Below are 20,037 nucleotides of genomic sequence, written 5' to 3'. Positions count from 1 at the left end.
TCGGATCGTGAATCGAAGAGTAGCGGTCATCTGCGCGCGACACCCGAGTCGGGGTTGTCAGATGCGTTTCACAGAAAAGCCAAACGCTCTGCTAAATATAGTCACCCTCATTTGTGACAAAGGAGGCGAAGACGCCGCGGAAATAACTGCGGCTTGAAAACAACTCACCGCTGTCACCTTCTTTTTTCCACTCGCAGTCGCAGCAATCACTGAACTACAATTTCTTTCTTTTTAAATGACGCCGGCGGTTCGATGCACAGAAAACCAAAAGCTGCTGTTCATATTCTACCTCTTTATTGAGTAGTCAGCAGACAAGTGAGAGAAACACAATGCACAAATAAAACGGGGAGGGGGGGACAAATTCAGTGTAAATGAGGCTCAAGAGGCAATCGTACACATTGCGGCGCGCGCTAAACGTTACTTCAAGCTGGCATGTTCCGTTTAGTTGAAGTGCGTGTTGCAACCTTCATTCTGCAGCTACATTTCGCATGATTTGCCAAGTCACGTTGAACTTGCTGTCACAAGAGGGGGGGGGGGGCATCAAAGCGCTTGCTAAAGAGTGTGTTTTAATGTAGATTCAGTCAAGCGGGTCTGCAAAGGTTGATTTCAGGCAACTGGATTCTTCCTGTTTGTTGAATTTCTTTTCTTATTCCCCCCCCCCCCCCCCCCCAAAAAAAGTTTCAAAAGTACCTGGGCAGTTATGCGATTAAGGCTAACCACTTGTGGGCGTTTACACGCGCGCTGCATCCCATTGCAGTCCACAACTCAAGGGCGACTCGCAATTCATGGAGGCAGCATCTTTAGACGGTGTAGCATACAATGACAAAAGCAACGCTAGATGAACAACACTGATGGGTGGAAAACAATAAATACAAGTCAGGTGATCACCTGTGGATATACTAGACATCCGAATGCAGTGGAAGTAACGGTTAAGGAATGTCTTTCTTTTAACTACAGAAGAGTGACCAAGAGGTTTCTGTTTCGGGATCTATGGAGTTACTACATCAAAATCTAAATCACGTGGTTCCTTCCGGAACCTGCGGGCATTCAATTGAGTGTACGGGAGAGCACGGAAGTTACGAAGGGAGCGCCCGGATGGGCGGCGGCCGCCTCAGCAGGACACCTCCATGGTCTGGGGGGCGGCCCGGCGCTCCAGCGCCGCGGGGGCCTTGTTCTCCAGCAGGCTGTTCAAGTTGTGGCGGCTGCGACTGCCGTCCATGGAGGTGGCGCTGGAAGAAGAGGCGGTGCGCGAGCGAGCCAGCCGAGTCATTCCCGCCGTCGGCACTGGGCAAGGCGAAAGAGAGAGTTCCAAAAAAAAAGAAGACATTTGTCAAATCCCCCCCCCCCCCCACTCAGAAGCAAAGTAGCACGAACAAAGTGCTGTGCCAAACATGCAAACAATTTGCGAATCTGAGGAAAATAAACAACCACAACAAAAAAAAAATCAGCGAAAAACATCTTGAGGTATCACAACAACTAAATGCCATCAAATAATACCATCAGTCATGCAAAAAGAAAAAGAAAAAGAAATCAGTCCATGCTAAAGGATCTAAAGTAGTCTTCTATGGAGGGGGGACAAATGTGCACCAAAGTATGCCAGAAATCCTGCCGGATTAAAAACCCCAAAATAATAAGTAAACAGGATTTCTGTGTATATTCTGCATGCCATTCATCCACCGCGGGGTGCTGTGAAGCTTCAAAGCTTTCCGATCGGAGAGCTCTGGAAGGCCGCCCGGTACCTGATTCGTTGCTCAGGTGACTGAGAAGGACATAAGGGACTGGAGGTGATGACGATTCCAGGAGGACAGACAGAGGAAGAAAAGTTCAAAAGGTTTTCTCGCTTCGCTCCACCTTTGAGCAGATTGCCGACTCAGCGTATCGGACACCCAAAGGAAAGACTAAACCGGTGCAAAGTTGCGCCCCGTCGCCCTTCTCGGCCGACATTCCAACCTTGTGGCTTTTTCCCACAGTGGCGGCGTGTTAACGAGGGCAAAGTAGCTTTGGCGTTGGGATTTATTTTCCAGCCTTTCTCGGGATGGAAACACTCCTTTTAATCTCAACTAATCCTACGCCGGCCTTTTGCTCAACGGGACGACCGGATGGCATTTCGGGCAACGCGGCGGAGGGCCGCCTCTCGCGCCGTGGTGACAAAACGACGACATGGGCAAGAGTCTTCTATTTCGGCCACTTCGCTAAAGAGGCGAGATGGGGTCCGCCGTGTCTACGGGACAGTCGGCATACGAGTGAGGACAAAGAGCTGAACGTGGAGTTTGACCCGCTAGCGTGTTCCAAAGCACCGGGTGCTCGAACGCGGCCCCTGCGGGATCCAGAATGCATCCGATCACACCGCCATCTCACTTGTCTCATTTTGACAGATCAACACTGGCGGGGGGGGGGGGGCAGGCCCGTTTCACACCGCACGGCAACCAGAGACAGAAAAAGAAAGCACGGCAGACAAAACCCCGAGACAATTGCCCTCTTTGAGTTGACGCCTCACCTCCTGAGAGTTAGCCGTTCTACCGAACGCTACGGAGAGCAGAAGGGAAAGCACGTTAGCGTCTGTTGGCGGCAAAGCCTGGCCGTTTGTGACCAGGCGGACACAGAAAGTGAAGAAAATAATCAATGAAAAAGGTGCCCGCGGCGGAATAGGCGTCATCGGGGCTGTCGAGCGACACTCTACAAGACACGGGGGTCAAACGATTCCGACTGAATAAGTTCCGGAAGACAACAGCGAGTGAGCGCGCCGAGGTACGCTCGGGCCGCACATACGTCAGAGGCGGTGGGCTTGATTTTTGCCTATTTGAAGGGGCGTTTGCAGAACGCGGAAGAGGCGCGCACTTACTGTAGCCCATCCCCTGGACAAAGTACTTGAAGGCCTCAGCAAGTTTTCCCGGCTGTCGGCAGATAACGTGACAGAGAGCCGAAATGAAGCAACGGCACACCCGGGCGTGTTTGTCGAAGAGCAAAACTCGTACCTACCTGCACAACCTGCGGCAAGCCTCCGCAATCGGCCATCTGAGACAATCGAGAAACGAAATGAGTCCGGGTCAAGAAAATTGGAAGCAAAGTCACGAGGCGAAATAAAATTGGGACGGTAAAAAGTGAAAACACCCCTAAATGTTGTTCAGCATTCACTAAGTGGTCACTTCAATGTCATCTTGTGCCTTGACAATTGACGTGCCTCGCAAAGGGCCACCAAAAGGCGCAAACGTCAATGACGGTTAGCATTGGAATGAAAGCGCGGCCTGGCCATAAATCTAAAAGAAGCAAGAACAAATCAGGAAGGAGCGAGCCTTACGCCGCTTTCCCCAAAACGCCACGCCGTTAACTCATTTCAGTAGCGGCCGATTCTAGACCGAGTCTGAAAAACGTCCGTGGGAGTGAATGATTTCAAAAAGGGTCGAAAGTTGGTTCTTGCTCAAAACAGGATGGCATGACACAAAGTATGTTTTTTAAGCTTCACCGTTATCAGCTTTGACTTTTTGACACTTCTACGATGAGCTAAAAAATAAAATTTCAATTTTTATGCAAGGTGACTTACTTGCTTCCCAAGATCTGTTGCGAGTCAGAACGCACGTTAGTGCGCAGCGACATACAGTACTTAATTGAAGCCGGCGTACGAGAGCTAACGTGCGAAACCACGACGACAAAATGGGTGACGCTGAACAAAACAACAGCTTTCACCTTCAGCAGGGTGGTCTTTGTTGGGTTTAACCTGGAATTGCATTCCACCTGAGAAAGAGCACATTGCGGATGATTTCCCAAGCCAAAAGAAAAATCCACCAGAACTACTTTGGAGCGTGCGGAGCTCGGTCGGGGCTCTCGTTTACCACGGCGTCCACGGCGGGCGACGTGTCACCGACCACCAGCAAAGCGGGGCACCTGCAAAGGACAAAGATGTCGTCTTCAAAGGCCGAAAAGCACAGCGGTCCGATTGGACGGGGACGAGAGCGGCCGCGACGGCTTACGTTAGCGTGTTGACGGCGCTCTCGTTCAAACCTACGACGGGCCGTTCGATTTCCAGGTCCTGGCGACTGCGGAACACAAACACTGTTTGGTGCTTTCTACCGCCTTTATTACTGATTTGTCTTACTGTTTATTGTGCATGTTAAATTGCTCCATGTACAGCACTTTGTATGCAGCGATGGCTGTTTGAAAGTGCTCTATAAATACTGTTGACTTGACTTGACTTGACTTGACAAACGGGGGCGAGGTGGGTCGCCCGACTAAAAACGCCGGCGCCGCCGCGAAAACAACACGCGCCGTCATACTATTGGTAGGAGCCGCAGAAGAGGGCCAGGTTGTCCTGGTTGATGTCTTGGGCGATGTGGAGCCGGTACGTCTGGATCAGCTCCTGGTTCTCGGTGAGCTCATCCTAAGGCAGCAGAAGCGGAGCGCGCGGGCAAACTGAGAACAAGACGGCACCTCGAGAGTCGTCCCGTCGGCGCGCAAGTCATGAGACGGCGCAAAGAAAAGAATTGGCTCGTGTCGACCGGCGAGGCCGAGGCGAGCTCTCCTGGGAAATGTAGTCGAGTAGGTCCTATTTGCGGCAGCAAAACGACAGATAAGAAAAGGAGGACATGCGCTGGAATGGAGATTGACCTCAGCCAGAGTACCGCACATCACAACGGCCGCATTTTCACGAGCAAAAGGCGCACTTACAAGTCGGACGTTTTCGCCAAAGTGGACCGGGCGCCTCATAATTTGCCTATGCAGCCAATTGCAAAATGGCCGACTGCCGTCGTGTGACTTTGATGACGGCGGGGGGGCGTCCTCTCCACTGACTGATGTTGGCATATTTCGAGGAAAGGCGCACGCCACCGAGGAGTTGGTGCCGGCACGCGCAAAACAACATCCCGTGAACGGCACGTTTACGGGACACCGTTTCAACCGGGGAACCCGGCGTGCTTGATGGTCAACTTGTCCAGCTGTTCATTTCGGATACGCAAGATGAGGACTTTGACGGATCGCAGGATGCGGATTGACCAAAAGACAACGTGACTACATTGGGAAATACTTCAAGAAAGTACAACCGCCGGACTCATTCTTTGGTTTGGTCGTTGTTGTTTTTTTTAATGTGCAAGCGAGTGTCGATGCACGCTGGCAGATTTTAGCAGGCCCGCGTCCCACATTACAATGCGTCGACCGGAGGAATGGCGGCCGTTAACTGACGCTACGCCTTCGAATACGGTGCGGCGTACGGGCGTGAAATGCCGTCGAATGGACGGGCTCGCGTCGCGGGCCCGCGTGGCTTCGAGGAAAATGGAGCCGGAAGCCGAACGTGGGCGTTACGACAAAAAAAGTTGCAGAAACTCACGCTGCTGAAATGATGAGCCATGACGATGTCAACCAGGTTACTGGTCCAGCCGGACAGCTGCGGAAAACACAAAGGGAGGGACCGAACGTCACGTCGGAGGCCCGACTGACTTTAAAACGTGAAAAAGCACTTCTAGCTTTGCTTGTCGGAGGCCCCTGAACACGGAAACCAGTCGACGTGACGAAAACCGTCTATGGCACGAAAAGAGAAATTCGCAAGCCACGCTCACGTGACAGGCGATCCGAAGGGGAGGAGGATCGTACGAACTTTTGAAGCGGCCCAGTCGATCCAGCCTTCGGCGCACGGGTCGATATTGATGAGCACCAGGCCCTCCGCCAGCGTGGGATTGTTCAACTGCAACGGGAAGAAATCGCAGCGTTGATTTGGACGGAGCGGGAAGCCGTCCGCTCCCCTCGGCGACGGCTCTTGCGGAAGCGCAGTCCAACCTCCGCACGACGAGCGCCTCCGGGGACATCGCCAATCGGTCGCCGGAAACGCTTCCGATAAAATGGCCGCCAACCACCATGTATGATACACGCTGAACATTCATAGATGGAAAATGTGCGACTGTATAAAGACGTCAATTACAAAGGTGTGTGCGTACGAAGGGGAAAAAAAAGATTTTAAAAGTGCCGCCGACATCTGGGAGACTCCCTTTTGAAAGCGAGGGACAAGTTCAGCCTCAGGTGGGAAAAAGAAACAGGAAAGCGCCGGGGCGATTGATCAGATCGACAGATTGTTGCAGAAACTGGCGGCGCCGCGCGGGACGTGAGATGCCCGATTTGCGGGAGGAAGCGCAAAAGGCGGACGGACGCGGGGACTCACGGCAAAGCGGGTGAGGACGTACGCTCCGGCTCCCACGCCGATGCCGATGACGCTGTTGACCCTGCGGGGACAACGGCGAGACTCAAGAGCGTCACTGGCGACCGCGCATCGGCTCTCCTCGGGGGCTACTCACTTCAGCTGAGTCATCACCGACGGCAGCATTTCGGCCAACTCGTCCACGGTCGGGTAGCGATAGCTGCGGGCGGAAGATCACAGCCCGTCACGCGCCGGCGAGTCGAGTTGACGGCAAACGTTTGGGCGCAATTCGCAGACGGAGAGCGCGCGCTTCCGTCGCTCGACTTCTCGCTTATCGTACCCGCTGGGGAAGGGGGGCGCGGCCTCCTGCTGGCCGGGCGCGTCCACGTGGACCACCGCAAAGTGCTGCGTGATCTCCCGCATGTCCTCGTAGTTGAACAGGGTGTTGAAGCACGACTTGTCTGCAAAGGCGGACGCAAATCGGTCAAGGGCTCACAAAGCGCCATCGCATCCGCCCGAGGTTCCGCCCACTCACGGTTGAGGCCGATGTCGTGATAGGTGAGGATGACGGGTCTGTTGCCCTTGGGAACGCCCCTCATTGTCACATGAAGAACGCCGTGAGGAGTCTCAATGTCATGCTCCTGCAGCAACAAATGGGGGGGGGGGGGCAGAGTTTGGAAATGAACTGGAATTTATAGAACAAAAAAAAAAAACGCTTGCATTTCTGTAAGCGCGCCCAACTGCCTTCCCACGGATTCCCGCACGCAACAAAACGGAGGCTCCTTTTGCAGGCACCTTTCGCCGCTGCAGCTAACAAGCGCGATGGAGGACGAGCACTAAAAGGTGGCGAAAAACACCGCAGGCGTTACAGCCGAGTCGCACGGACATTCCCCTTCCGCTGTAAGATAAAACCTGAACGCAAGACTGCTTTTCGTCTCGGAGTAACAGGCTAAAGGATTGAAAAAGTCCCGTTGGCGCAGAGCATTTGCATCTTTAAAGAGTGTCTTTTTAAGGATGCAAAGCACGTGCCTCCTCTCCGCCAGGCGTCCCCCCCCCCCGCGCCCTTGGACAAACAAAACTCCGAGCGAGCCCTTTCCGTCAAAACAACGGTGAGGACTGAAAAGGCAAGGATGACGCTGCAAAAACGGCTTTGCGGAGCGCATTCGCATTGAGAGCGCGCCCACCGGTTTCCGTCTGTTCATTATTTTCTGAGGGGGGGGGGGGGCTGAGCACAAGGAAGACTCGCCGGCTTAAGTCGCACGGCATCAGAGTCAATCGTTCGCATTTGCGCTTTGAAGACGGCGGAATGTAAACGATGACTTCAACCGTGCGCGAGGCGGGCACGGGTGAGGATTCGGGCCTTCTTTGAAAATCTGCCAGCTGATGCCCATCAAACGGCGGTCAACCGAGAGACAAACACCCCCGGGGAAGACACGAGGTCGACGCGGCCGGCCGCCCTTGCGGATAAATCTCCGAATGCGATGAGACCGTGGATGTGGCTCGCCGAGGCGCTGAAGGTCGGCGCTCGGGTGGCCTCAAGGACAAGGCGCCGGTCGTTTCAAATGGGCAAATGAGCGATGGACACATCCACGCCGCTCCAGCGAAACAGATACCTTCCACCTCGCCTGCGGGGGGGGTTACCGCCACGCTCCGGTCGACTCAATTACGTGCAACGAAATAGGGGGGGGGGGGGGGGGGGGCTGGACAGCTACCGAACTAAAAATAACCTCTCATAAAACAGGAAGAAATTCTCCTCCCATCTTTGAACCTTTGGCCTTCCGGAATAAAGTTAAGGGGCTGCAACTAGCCATTATCGTAATAATACGGTTACGGTCTTGGTCAACAACATGTCCGAAAATCGGCACAGAAACATTGACGTCATTCTGACGCAACACACAGAAAGCAAATGTGCCGTTCTAGAGGGACGACAGAAAGCGTTGCGCGCCATTCGCGCCTCGGGGCTGCGGCGGCGTGCTAACGCATAGCGACAGCGGAAACTCGTTCCGATACGTTTGCAATCTGCCGAAGGAAGTCAAGTCTTCTTCTTTGCCGCGGCGATCCAAGTGTCGGCGAAGCGCCCAAAGCAGCGCGGCACGCGCGGGTCCGTGCGAACGCGGCCTCGCGTGGCTGCTTTCGGCACGCTCCACCCAACTCGGTTCGGAGGCCGCAAAACGGGATGCGACAGCTTTCTTGTCGCGTTCGGCGCAGACGCGAGCCTTTTGAGACAAGCCGTCATCGAATAAGCATCACGATGACAAGTTGTAGTATCGGCTCGCCGCTCGACAAATTGAAATCCGAACATGACGGAAGGCGCGCGCCGGACGGGGCGGGAAAAACGATTCCTCCATAACTCGCGGGGAGGCATTTGTTGGCTTCCTCAAAAAATGAGGTTGCGAAAAAATAAACAAATCAAGAAAAGAAGAGGAGGAGGATAACAAGAGCAAGTTATTGGAGTGGGACGGGAGGAGAAGGCCTCGAACGGCCATTTCGCTATTGGCAAGGTTGACGTTTCCAAGCGCCATCGATCCGGCAGATGCATCATCATCTCGAATCATTTCCCGTCTGAGACACTGCGCGGCGGCATCGCGATGGGCAAAACGTAACTCGGGGCGGGGCTGTTTGACTGCAGCTGCGGAGGAAAAATGAGCGGTCATCTTTGCAGTTCGGGAGGTTGTTGCGGGCGACTTGCGAGGTGAAGACGCCGAGCCAAATAAAAGCGCCACGTCACGCTTTCCTTTCTTCCTCTTATCTCGCCTGCTCACCCCACCCCTGCCGCAAATGATATCAATCACCCCTGGGGAGCGGAAAGCCTGGCCGGTCAGCAACTGCCAAATGATGCGTACGCATCGCACGCGCGCGCACACAGCCCACGGGACGAATACGAGAAGAAGACTTTGTTCCCGTCGTCGCGGCCAACGACGCAACGGTTCGACCTGCGGCGCGGCCGGCCGGCCGCTAAGCGTTTGTCAGCAAAGCTTCGAAGGCCACATTCAAGGTCCCTGCGGGTGAGGAGTCGCTACACTGTGTTGGGTTGTGTGACCTCCCTGCTTTTTCATCCACCCCCCCCCCCTCCAAAAAAAAATAACAGTCTTAAAAACATGCACGTGGCACCGACACCAACCGCGCACGCGGCCTCAGACGTGAACCCAAACATACGTGACCCTGCGCTTGGACTTCCCGGCAGGCACGTCCGCATCTTTTACTTGTACTGAATTGAACATGCGCACCGTCTTCATCGTTGGCATTTTATCGGCCGAGCTGACTCCAAGAATGGACGCGCGCACACAGACGCATGCCAAATGGTCATTCTGCACTAGCGGCTGTCCGTGGGGAGAAACCCCCCCCCCCCCCCCCCAAAACAAAGTGTCGGCTGTTTCCCCGCAAGGACCGCCGAGCGCTTAGTCCTTCCCAGCTGCTCTCGCCGAGTCTAGGGGGGGCAGGGGGGGGGATCACACATCAAGCCATCCCGGTGGCAGGCAGCTACTAAGATGCGAGCATCCCGTCAGGTGTCTCGAGAGGAATTTGTCACTCACCGCTCCATTCCCAGAGCACGCCATCTGGTCCAGATCCAGAAGAGCGGACATTGTTCCCCCAACACTGGAGACTGCTGTGTTATGCTACGTGCGAGCGTGCGCCAGGCGGCTTTGAAGAGCTCCGAATGCAGGAGGGGGGGCCGGGGCGGGGGTCGGAAGGGAAGCAGCGACGACGTTTGGTGGCGAACAAGACAGAACGAGGGAGGCACTGAAGATGGGATGGGCAAATCTGAATGAAAGCAGATCGACCAGGGGAGGGAGAAAGGCAGGCTAAGACACAGGGGGGGGGGGGGGGGGGAGCGGTGGGCGCGCGCAGACTCTGCTCAGTAGTCGCAGTTCGTCCGCACATGCGACCTACAGTGAGTTTAATTGGATTGCGGAGGGTCAGGTGGCTCGAGGGTGGAGCCACGGGGGGAAAAAATAGGAAAGGGGGCGGGGGGTGCAGACGCCGTCCAGGAAAACGGAGCCAGGCCGGAACTCCAAATAGAGGAGAACACGTGACTGCTCGCCAAATGTTTTCTGGTCGAAAAAGTCCCTACGAAAGATGGAATTTGTGTGACAAGAACATCGCTGTGTTCCAGCTCAACCGGGAAGTAAACCCCGAAGCGAAAACTCTTCTTGTCAAACGATGACAACAACATACGAGAGGACCAATCGCATCTTGGAGTCATTTGCTCCTCGCCCTTGGACTGATTGATCAAATGTCTTTTTTGTCCTCCGCACGGTTGAGAGCAGCGGAGGGCGCTTGGCGAAAACGAGTCGGGCGGCAGCGCGTGTGGGGCCACAAGAAAAACACTCGACTCTCATTGGTCAGGCGCGCATCGGGCAGACCTGGTCGGACTGGACGCTAGCTCGAGTTGACATTAGATTAGCCGACAGAGGGCGCTGCCGGGCCAAATATAGAGTTCGTCTTCGGACAGCTGTCGCAACAACGACGCGAATTGAGAAAAGGCTGCTACTGTACGGTATCCCGTTTTCGGCTCAAATGATTTCTTGTTACTTCCCCCCATAAAGCTGGGCGGCACAGCGGCGGACCGGTGAGCACCTCCGCCACACGGTGCAGAGGTGCAGGGTCGCAGGGTTGGATTGCGGCTTTGGCCGGGGCTTTCCTCGCACATTGCAAACACATGCATAGCGGGCGAAGGGAGCACTCGAAATGCTCCCAAGGTGTGTTGGTGAGCGCGGATGGTGCTTATTCATCTGCGCGTGCCCTGCGAGTGGCTGGCAAGCAGTTGAGGGTGTCTCGAAGACGGCTGGGATTGGCTCCCTTGTGACGATAAGCGGATCAGAAAATGGATGGATGGTATAAAGGTGCACTATGCTCGCATGGCATCGGGAAGAGAAGCACACGCTGCAATTCGAAGTACAGTACCAAACTAGCTACCGGTGCCCTCTACTGGGCACACTCGGATACTGCCAGGCAAGAAAACCGCACAAAAGAAGTCAATACGGTACAAATAAAGCAGTCGGAATTAGACCGGGAAAAAACATGATTAAAAAAAAAAAAAGGCATTCTCCAATCAAAAGCAATGTCAATTGACTGCTGTGACGATGCCTCTTCCTCTCTGTGAAACGGCCCTGTGCTCTTTTTGTCAAGTCGAGCGCTGCAGTCCAGAGGGGTGGAGGAGGCCGAGTCACGTCACACCCTCGGTCCCGCGGGGCCCAAGACTGCAGCGCCACACCCTCCACGGTCATTTTGCCTTGCCGTCATTCCAGGCAGCTTCTACGACGAACCGCGTGATGTCAGCGGATCTTTCGGGGCACGCGCGTGATGACCAGCGGGACGGGCTTCCCCTCCCCGAGTCGGTGCATCGCTGCTGACCGCCCCTGTCCGTTGGAGGCCCCATGCCAACGTCGCGTTCTGCAAGTGGGCTCGCCACTCTGCAAAAGTAGTCCTACCACATTCCCTATTTGGACTCGAATCGGACTTCTGACTAAAGAGGGCCCCGCCTGTTTTTGTATTAAAAAAATACGGATTTGCATTTCCCGGAAAATAGCAATCATTCAATATTTAATTTTTTTCTTGATTTGTCTGCTCGTTTAGAACGACGGCGACGCGGATGTCATCGCATTTTGTGGAGGATTAAGTATTCACCAAACTGTATTTTACAGACGGAGAAGGCGTTCATTTCAGTTCAATCAAATAACAACAACAAGAAGAAGATGAAAAAATGGACAGACAAGAGACTCACCTGACAGTCAAAATCCTGAAAGTTGCGTGCATTCTGTAAAAAAAACAAAAACAAATAAAAAGATAAAACCATGGGCGCTCACAGTTCAAAACAAAAAGAAGTCAGGTGCTTTTTAATCAGGTGCGGATCAGAATCATGTGTGGTTGATTCTTGAGAATTATTACTGTGTGTGTGTTTGTATGTACACACGCACGCAGAGTCAAACCTGGAGGGACATAACGAATCTGCGCGTTGCGACGGTAGTTTGTCGGAAGCCTTTCCAATAACGTGGCCGCCATTCACAGGTGTAAAAACATCAACATGTCATCACAATATAAACACGTCAATTACATGAAGAAAAAGTCCTTTTACAAGACATGAAGCAAACAACCGCGGCGTTCCTTCTTCATCTCTGAAAACATCGAGTTTGCAAACGTTTGCCGCCGCCAGTGCCACGAATGACAAACGGTCGCCCCATTTTGCCCCGACTGTCGGAAAACAGGAAGGCCGTTCGCCTTTTCGCGTCGTCAAGAAATCGTCATCAAAAGTCGCACTGGCCGCAAACGTCCAAGAAGTGAGCTGCGGGAATCGGCGGGCTGCAAACCGGAGACGGCGTTCCACGGGCACATTTTGATGCCGCTCGGGTTTGGGCTCTGAAAAGCTCCAGAGGTCCATTTATAGAAATGCACTTCCTTTTGCCGGCCCGCATCGTGCGAGAAAAGCGCGCGCTTGGTTGGGTTGGCTTGGTTGAAAATGAGCGTGGGGGGGGAGAGGACGCTGGCGGTCTCCTCATTCAAAGGCGCTAGGCGGGCAGGCTTCCCTTCGCCCGGCTCCGTCATCGAAGCCGCCAAGGAGCTTCCGAGCCGATACGCGTCAAACCTCTGCGGCGATTGGTGGCAGAGAGTCAACCGTCACTCCGCGCTAAACATTTTGCTTGTCAGATCACAAGCGGACAAATACGGACCGGGCGTGAGGAAAAGAAGTTGTTCTTCTTCCCGGCGCGCTTAGGATTTGTCCCCGCTCAAAGTAAAAGATAAAGCAACAAATACGCGCGCAATTGTCCCACTTTTGCCTTTTAGGTTTGTCTTCCGCACAGATGAGGACATAAATAATTCACTTTGATGAACAGCACTGCCGAGTCTGAATTTGTGCTGTAATGAGTGGAAGGGGGCGAAGGAGGGGCTCAACTCAAGGCCCGCGAGCCAGATCTGGCCCTTCGCAACCCCTCCCCGGTGTGCGCCGCGTCCGTTGGCGCGCTTCGGCGAAGAGCCGCGGCCGCAGGCGACGTCGGATCAGCCCCCCCGGGGGCCGGCGGCGGCCTTTTCCCAACAACGCACCTTATTGGTCAGGAGCGGCTTGATCTCAGTCAGCTGTACATCCTGGAGCTCATCCATGATCCTTTTTGGTCACCGTCAAGTGCTTCAAAGAGGAAAAAAAAAACAGCAATCAGATATAATGTGCATCTACCAGCAAGAATGTGTTATTTCATCAGATGTATTGATTGAAATCGGGCCGGATACGATCTCAAAATGTAGTTTGCTCTCCGAGTGCCACCGCAATGATGACAGAGATAAAAAACAACCCCCCCCCAACCTTTCAATTTCAATGAGCTATTATTTGAAGCCACCGTGCATCTCGAACATGAGCAATGTGGTCAAATGCGGCAACATGAAACGACCTACTTCAACTGAAATGGATTGCGCGTACATTAAATGGGTGGCGTAGCGGCAACAATCGCGTCAGAGTGTCGGGGGGCCCCCGTTTCATCCGGCAAGACCCAGAGCGGATGAGAAGCCCGGTGACGCAAACATCTGCTCCGAGGTCGTCCCTCCTCGAGCGAGGGATTGCGTCAATGCCCTGAAAGGAAAACTAAGAAAGCAGCAGGACACGAGCCTAGAATTGCATAACCCCGCCCCCCCCCCCCCAAAAAAAACAAAAACAAAACGACACCTACACAGCTGTGAGGGAAAACTGGACCTGCAAAATCCTTGCTGACAAATGCGGCTCAACTGCGGACTAAATAATATTTAGACAAGCGAACGAGGAATAAAGACCAAGAAATACTCGGCGTGCTTGAGCAGATTGACCTGATCGATCCAACACTTCCTTGCACTTGCGAAAGAAGATCCGCCAATGGCAAACCGGTCGCAGGTCAGTGGCGCAACGAGGGGCCGCGGCTGACCGAGCCAAGGACGATTTGCTTTTGGAGCGGAGCGCCGCCACCCAATCGGCCCGACACGAATCGGCAAAGAGCCGCTCGACTTTTCAGCGTGCGTGCTCGGCCGTCGTCATGGAGACGAAGCTGGCCGCCGATGTTTCTTCTAAGACGGGATATCCCAGTGGGGGGGGGGGGCAACTCGGAACGAATGAAGCATCGCCCCTTCCGGCGTGCGACTTTGGTGACCTTGACAACCTCGAGGTGGCGCGAGTGCGAGCGCTCAAAATGAAATGCGGCCGGCGGGTGGGGAAAGCCGTTCGGCGCGGGTCGCCCCACCTCAACTGGAGCGCGGCGTCGGTGCCGATCCAAGGGCGAACGATGTGGAACTTGCCCCCCCGCGGCCTGTGGGGCAAATCACCGGCGCCGACGCTTTCCGTCACGTCGACTTTGGCTTTCAAACTAGGTACGATCCGAGCGACCTCACGAATTTGTCGAAAGCATTTCTAATACATTGGCCGCCAACGAGCATGGATCATGCGGTGCGGAGACATTGCTCCAAAATGGGCAAAAAAACGAATCGCGTGAATTTTGGACATGGTTCTAGGGGTGCAAACGACGTTGGAGCGTATCGTCCTCGGGGAAGCGGCGGTGCCTGTCACTTTGCGCTTTCACATTTTGTCCGCAGCTTCATCAAGGTCGATGGCAATGTGGCGGGTGACCTTGCATCAACCCCCCTGGCGTCGTCTGCGCAGATTCCCGCCGCCGCCGATCCCTTTTGGCGCATCGCCACGGTGACGAACGGACGAAATCAATCATTTTTGACGGCCGCGGGCATTCACAGAAGAGGGCGACTTACGCCAAACGCCCTTGTGACCATTGACCTCTCGCGTCACGGAAATACAAGCCCCCGGTCTGTCCTCATTGGCAGCCTGGAGACAAAGCGGGGCGAGCCATCTTCACAAATCCCAGGAGGCTCCCGCTCGCGATTAGCATCGGAGGCGCTCTCGGTGTGAGGAAGCTCCGTCACGAGAAGCACAACGGTCAATTCTGGGGTGAGAAAGAAAACGGTGGCGCCGGTCTGTCTGTCTTTTGCTACATTCCCGTCATGAAAAGGAGCACGGGCGTGCCCGCGCTCCGCCGGAGCCTTCGTACTAACTCGGAAGCGGCGGACTTCACGGCCCCGCGGAAACTAGGCCGCAACAAATTCCGGGGACGCCGCCGCTGCCGGCCAACGACGCGGCCCGACGGATATTCCCGTTTCCTTATTAGCGTGTTATGACCCGAGCCCAAACCCACTCAAAATGGGCCAAGTCACGAAAAAACTTCTGTCGTGACTTCTTGGCAAAAGATTTCTACTGCGGAAGAGAACGGAGGCAAAATGCGAACAAGCAAGAAAGGCGCAAGAAGACGGACACTGCGGCAGCGGAAACGCAAACAATAGCAAGTGTTGATTGGTGATATTTCTAAAGTTGCGCCGATGTAGCGGCGTCCCCGTGACGAGAGCTCGGAACCCCAAAACAATTGCTTCAAACTTGATGTTGACAGGGGAGAAATGTCATCTGTGCTGTATGTTACACATGCAGTACATTTGACATTAAAGTTTATCCAATCCAATGTATGGAGCAACTCAGTCTGAGCTTATCGTTTGAGTATCGGGTCAAATCTGGCGCGCGGCGCAAAGAATTCCCCGCGGCAATCGCACATGCGTGCATTCACGCCTAGAGCCCGAGCGTCGTGACGTCAGGCACTTCATTGCCACCCCGGCTATTTTGGATGGTCTTGGCCAAGTGCCGACCGAGCCCGTTTCTTCCTCTGACAGCATCGCAAAAAAAAAAAAAGAAATAGAAAAAGAAATATCTCTCTGATGTCTTCGCCCGTCGCCGTCTATTCTTAGCCGGTCGGGACTTTGACAGTGAAAAGGCTTCCTAACTGACAAGCAGCTGGCTCCCGATTTGAATTTTAGAATCGCTCGAGTTGAACCTCCAAAATCAAACACAAGCGGTTCAGGCAACGTTTGAAGAAAAAGAAAACGTTCTGACCACTTGACACAAGTAAAAGCGAAACTTAACAACTCAATTAAAACCTCTCATCACTCGTTCTACTCACGATGGGCCGATTACGATGGACCGAACCTCATTACAACACGCCTCGAGGGACATCACCAATTTGTTATGTTATAACAGTAGAGTGCATGTATGTACGTGTGAGTGAGAGAGATTATTTCCCCCTTCCCCCCCCCTCAAAAAAATCACAGCGGGTGCTTTGAAGCTACGGCACGAGTCCGTAGACGACTAAGAGTGGCGTCATAGAGTCAACAAATGGGGGTCCGTACGGCAAGCTAAGGGCTCGCGTTCAAAGATCAGCAGCATTCCGACGGCGCCCTTCGCAGGAAACGACGCCGTGACAAGTCAGCAAGAGGCCCGAGGCCAACCGAACCGAGCCGTCTCGCGTGTTGGCTAGAAAGGAGACCCGAGGATCCTCCGGCGCTTGAGCGCGCGGGCCGCTCGGGGTGGCGCGCCCCGGCCCCGGCCCCGCCCTTTGATACAAAGTCAACATCAGCTTGACGAAGATGATCCGGAAGACGCATCTCCAACTCGGAGTCCGATTTGGCCGTTTTGAGGGTGCGGGGCCGCCTCACGAAAATGAGCAAGCGCGAAGCCCGCCCACTCCGCAATGGAACACAAAGACCCAATCGGCAAGTACATGCGTCGATGAGACGCTACAGCGTTGGTTCGCACTTATCCGCGCATCCGACAAAGCTGGGCGCAGCTCTGCTTACCCATTGGCTTTGACATGACAATGTTTCAGATGGGAGAAACCAGCGGGATGGCGCCGACGTTTGTCACCGTGAAGAAGAAGGCCCATTTCCAAACATAGGCGGCAAACAAAAGACCGAGTCGGTCAATGTCACACTTGACCGCCGGGTCGGCACTCCGGAGAGCCACCAATTTGCATACAAGTCCGGTTTTCGTAATATGCACGCTTTAAATCGCGGTTTGTTTTCAACGGTCCAGTAGTGGTGTCCCGTTCAATCTGTGGAAAATACAGGTTGCGGTTTCTGGCTAAGCGTTTGCGTGCGCCTAACTCTTGCTTCGTCTCGCCCATGAAAGTTTGGACTTTGGCGAGACGGGTCAAAGGGCAGCCGTGACCTCGAGCTCACATACTGGATGGAAACATTAAGGGGTGGGGCCGGGGGTATTCATAAAACATGCGGGTCACGGACATCGGGCCGCCGCCTCATTGAAGGGATCCGTCCCGCCGCTCGGCGTTCCAAACAGAAAGGCCGGAGAGAGACGAGTCAATCTCCCTGAAAAACACGCGGGGGTGGCCCGCTCCGACGCCGCCCCCCGCTCGGATATCGGCCGCCGGTGTCCTTGGCAACACCCCGTCCGGGCTCGGCTCGGATCGAATGACCTTTTTGGCCGGCGTGCAAAACTAAAGGCCTTCTATCTTCTGCAACCTTTGCAACTTTGCAACTTTGCAACTTGCCTTTGCAACTGATGCAAGTAACATTGATAAAATCCAAAGCGCATTTAAAGGCGCGGGTGTCAAACTCAAGGCCCGGGGGCCAGATCCGGCCCGCCACGTCATTTTATGTGGCCCGCGGAAGCAAACCATGCGTTTCGACTTTGATGATGCTTGCTAAAAGCTGTCCCAAAATGTCAAATTCTCACAGGTAATAAATAACGTTGAGATTTTGCAATCATTTTGCTGTCCTATTTACACTCAGTTGAACAATAATTGAGCAAACAACACACAGATAGTTGGCTGATTTAAAAACTGGTAATCCATCAATTTGTTTTGTACAATTAATAATACGATGAGATGATTAAACATTTTTTCAGTTTCACTGTCGGAAGGAAAGGCCCTCGGAGGGAAGACGTAACTCCAAAGTGGCCCACGACAAAAATGAGTTTGACACCCCTGTTTTTAAGGCCTCCTCTATTAAGCTATAAATGCTTGCGGAAACTGCAATATGCAAAAAAATAAAATAAAAAAAGTCAATTATGACGATGATTTTAATCATCAATGGCCTCGCGTGCACACGATCCGAATCGGTCACCGAGGTTTGGGCTCAGGAAGCAATTTAGCGCTTCTGTGAAGGCACGCATGAACCCCGAGAATGCAAAAAAAAAACGCTCGTTTCCGTTCCCACATGCAAATCGGTCAGTATTCATCACCAACGATTGTCAGAAATTGCACGTTTGCGGTCGGCCTTCGGCCCCTGTCGGCAGTCGACTGCCAATGAGCGGGACCGTTTCGTATGCCTTTGTTCCCAGCTCGATAACAAACTCAAGGAGCTTCCAAACAAAAATGCGAACGGCACCGTGTGCTTTGGCCAATAATTAACCCGGAGAAGAAGCCCCTCCTAGGAGATGGCGGCCATAAACCCCTTTGGCCGTGTAAACACAAAGGCCTGGTTAATAGCGAGAGCAGAAGGAGCGTTCTGTCAATGGGTAGCCATGTCCTCTCGCAGTCTGAACAATGGCAGTGTTGTGAGTGGCAACACGTGTCTTCTTGCTGGTTGTTTATGGTCAAAACTCGCGTCAAACTTTCCCGCTCGCGCGACCGCTCAAGGAATCGCGGGAGATGAAGCGTGCAATTGAGCTCAGAAACACCGCCGATGAAGACATAACGCCCACGGTGTTTACATTGTTTTGTCGTGTTGGCTAAGGCGCCTCGAGTGAGTCCGGGTAGAGTGAAACTCCACCGATCGGCAAATCCCCGTTCGACCCGCTTCCCGGCAAATTTCAACAGGAAGGAAAATTTTAGCGGCGGTGGGTTTTCGGTGGCCTGCGGAGTCGACACCGGCGAAGGCGGGGTGGTTAACGTCTCAGAATCTATTCCCTTTCGAGCTGCTCCTGTTGTAAAATGAGTGTGACCCATTCAGCACCGGCGTGCTTGTCAAATGTTGTACAGGGCTGTGTCAAGTTAAAGGTTTGAGGGGGTTCAGCCCATATCCCCCACCCCTAAATAGACTACAGCCATTTGATGAAAAGAAAACACCTGACGCTTTGCTTCTCACCTGTGTGACCTTCGAGGTACCTTCAGTGACATTGCCTGCCATAATGTGCTGACATTGAAGTTTTACTCTTTGAACCGGTTGACTGTAAAACGATGAATGTGACCACACCAACTGTTTGGAAGAACAGATGCTAAACGATATACAAGTAACACCTACAGTGACCGTATCCAATGAATGCTACCGCAAACTCTTGGGCCTAGTTTTTCATAGATAATCGGTCAACGTAACACCGAGTTGAATGACACCCAAAGAAACACTTCAGTAAAATGCTAACGCGTCGGTCTGTCGCGTTCCACATGACTTCCACTTCCGAAAAAAAAGTGATATCAGAACATGGATTCAATGTATTAATGTAGGCAGTTTACATGTAAAGCTAAAATATAAATGTTACAATTTAGAGCGAAAACGTCATGTTAACCGTTTTAATAGAAAGAGCCAAGTGTGCGCTTCCGTGAGCTTGCGTAGAAGGTGACAGAAGACAAAAGTAAGGCTGAAAAAGTGGCGACACGGTGAGGTAAACGAAAGCCACAAAGCAGTAGTGCTGCTACTAGTGGGAAGTCATTTCACTGCAACTGCAGAGGTCCGCCTCGCTCACTCCCCGTACACCTAGAAGGATTTCTTTGAATGAAGATGTAAACGCTGCATTACATCGCGACGGCGGTCACGACGCGTCCATGACAGCAGCGAGAACAGGTTGGGAAAAAAATCCGGCGAACGGAAGATTATCTCTCTTGGCACATCTGTAACTACTACACGGCGAAGGGATCACGCTGCAAGGCGAAGGCGAGACTTACCTCAACGTTGCGATAGTAGCGTTTCAGTCGAGGTCGCTATCGGTTAGGGGGTAGAATATGAAAAGCTTGGCAGTATTTTATCGTCAAATGTAAAATTCGCCGCACTCGGCTCGCTCGCCGCTTCCTCTGCTCCAACTCGTATTTCGACGTGATTGTGGGCGGAGCTACGCGCTGCGTCGGAGACAGGCGGCCAGCCAATCAGAGCAGACGCTACGGAGCAAAGACCGGAAGAAGAGA

The 20,037-nt window shown here is 53.4% G+C and overlaps 1 protein-coding gene across 7 annotated transcripts; it reads right to left on the bottom strand.

Moving 5' to 3' along the window:
- Positions 1-277: 277 nt before the first annotated feature.
- LOC147201923 (protein NDRG3-like) lies at positions 278-19,953 on the bottom strand. 7 transcript variants are annotated; one of them, XM_086117264.1, is made up of 17 exons: positions 19,801-19,953; positions 13,160-13,241; positions 11,844-11,876; positions 6,654-6,759; positions 6,459-6,579; positions 6,276-6,338; positions 6,143-6,203; positions 5,585-5,671; positions 5,318-5,374; positions 4,272-4,375; positions 3,969-4,034; positions 3,831-3,882; positions 3,685-3,732; positions 2,980-3,015; positions 2,843-2,894; positions 1,740-1,778; positions 278-1,284 (listed from the first exon to the last, which is right to left on the bottom strand). In XM_086117264.1, exons 2-17 carry the CDS (start codon positions 13,214-13,216, stop codon positions 1,112-1,114), a joined length of 1,155 nt encoding a protein of 384 aa, XP_085973390.1. In that variant the 5' UTR covers positions 13,217-13,241; positions 19,801-19,953; the 3' UTR covers positions 278-1,111. The 7 variants fall into 7 exon arrangements, with proteins under 7 accessions (XP_085973390.1, XP_085973393.1, XP_085973392.1 ...); XM_086117268.1 differs by lacking the exon at positions 1,740-1,778 and adding an exon at positions 2,498-2,526 and having other exon boundaries at positions 1,118-1,284; XM_086117267.1 differs by lacking the exon at positions 1,740-1,778.
- Positions 19,954-20,037: the final 84 nt, after the last annotated feature.

This window comes from Hippocampus guttulatus, chromosome 8, assembly GCF_054856545.1.
Source record: "Hippocampus guttulatus isolate MCC_2025c chromosome 8, RoL_Hgut_1.0, whole genome shotgun sequence".
Lineage (NCBI taxonomy): Eukaryota > Metazoa > Chordata > Actinopteri > Syngnathiformes > Syngnathidae > Hippocampus > Hippocampus guttulatus.
The sequence above is the reverse complement of the archived record's forward strand: the minus strand, read 5'-3'. Positions and strand labels throughout refer to the sequence as shown.

Coding starts and splice junctions, on each gene's coding strand:
- LOC147201923 (XM_086117262.1), bottom strand. CDS start 13,216: ATGGATGAGCTCCAGGATGTACAGCTGACTGAGATCAAGCCGCTCCTG. Junction 3,883..3,968: donor AGCGCCGTCAACACGCTAAC/GTAAGCCGTCGC, acceptor TGTCCTTTGCAG/GTGCCCCGCTTTGCTGGTGG. Junction 3,733..3,830: donor CGCCCGCCGTGGACGCCGTG/GTAAACGAGAGC, acceptor GCTCTTTCTCAG/GTGGAATGCAATTCCAGGTT.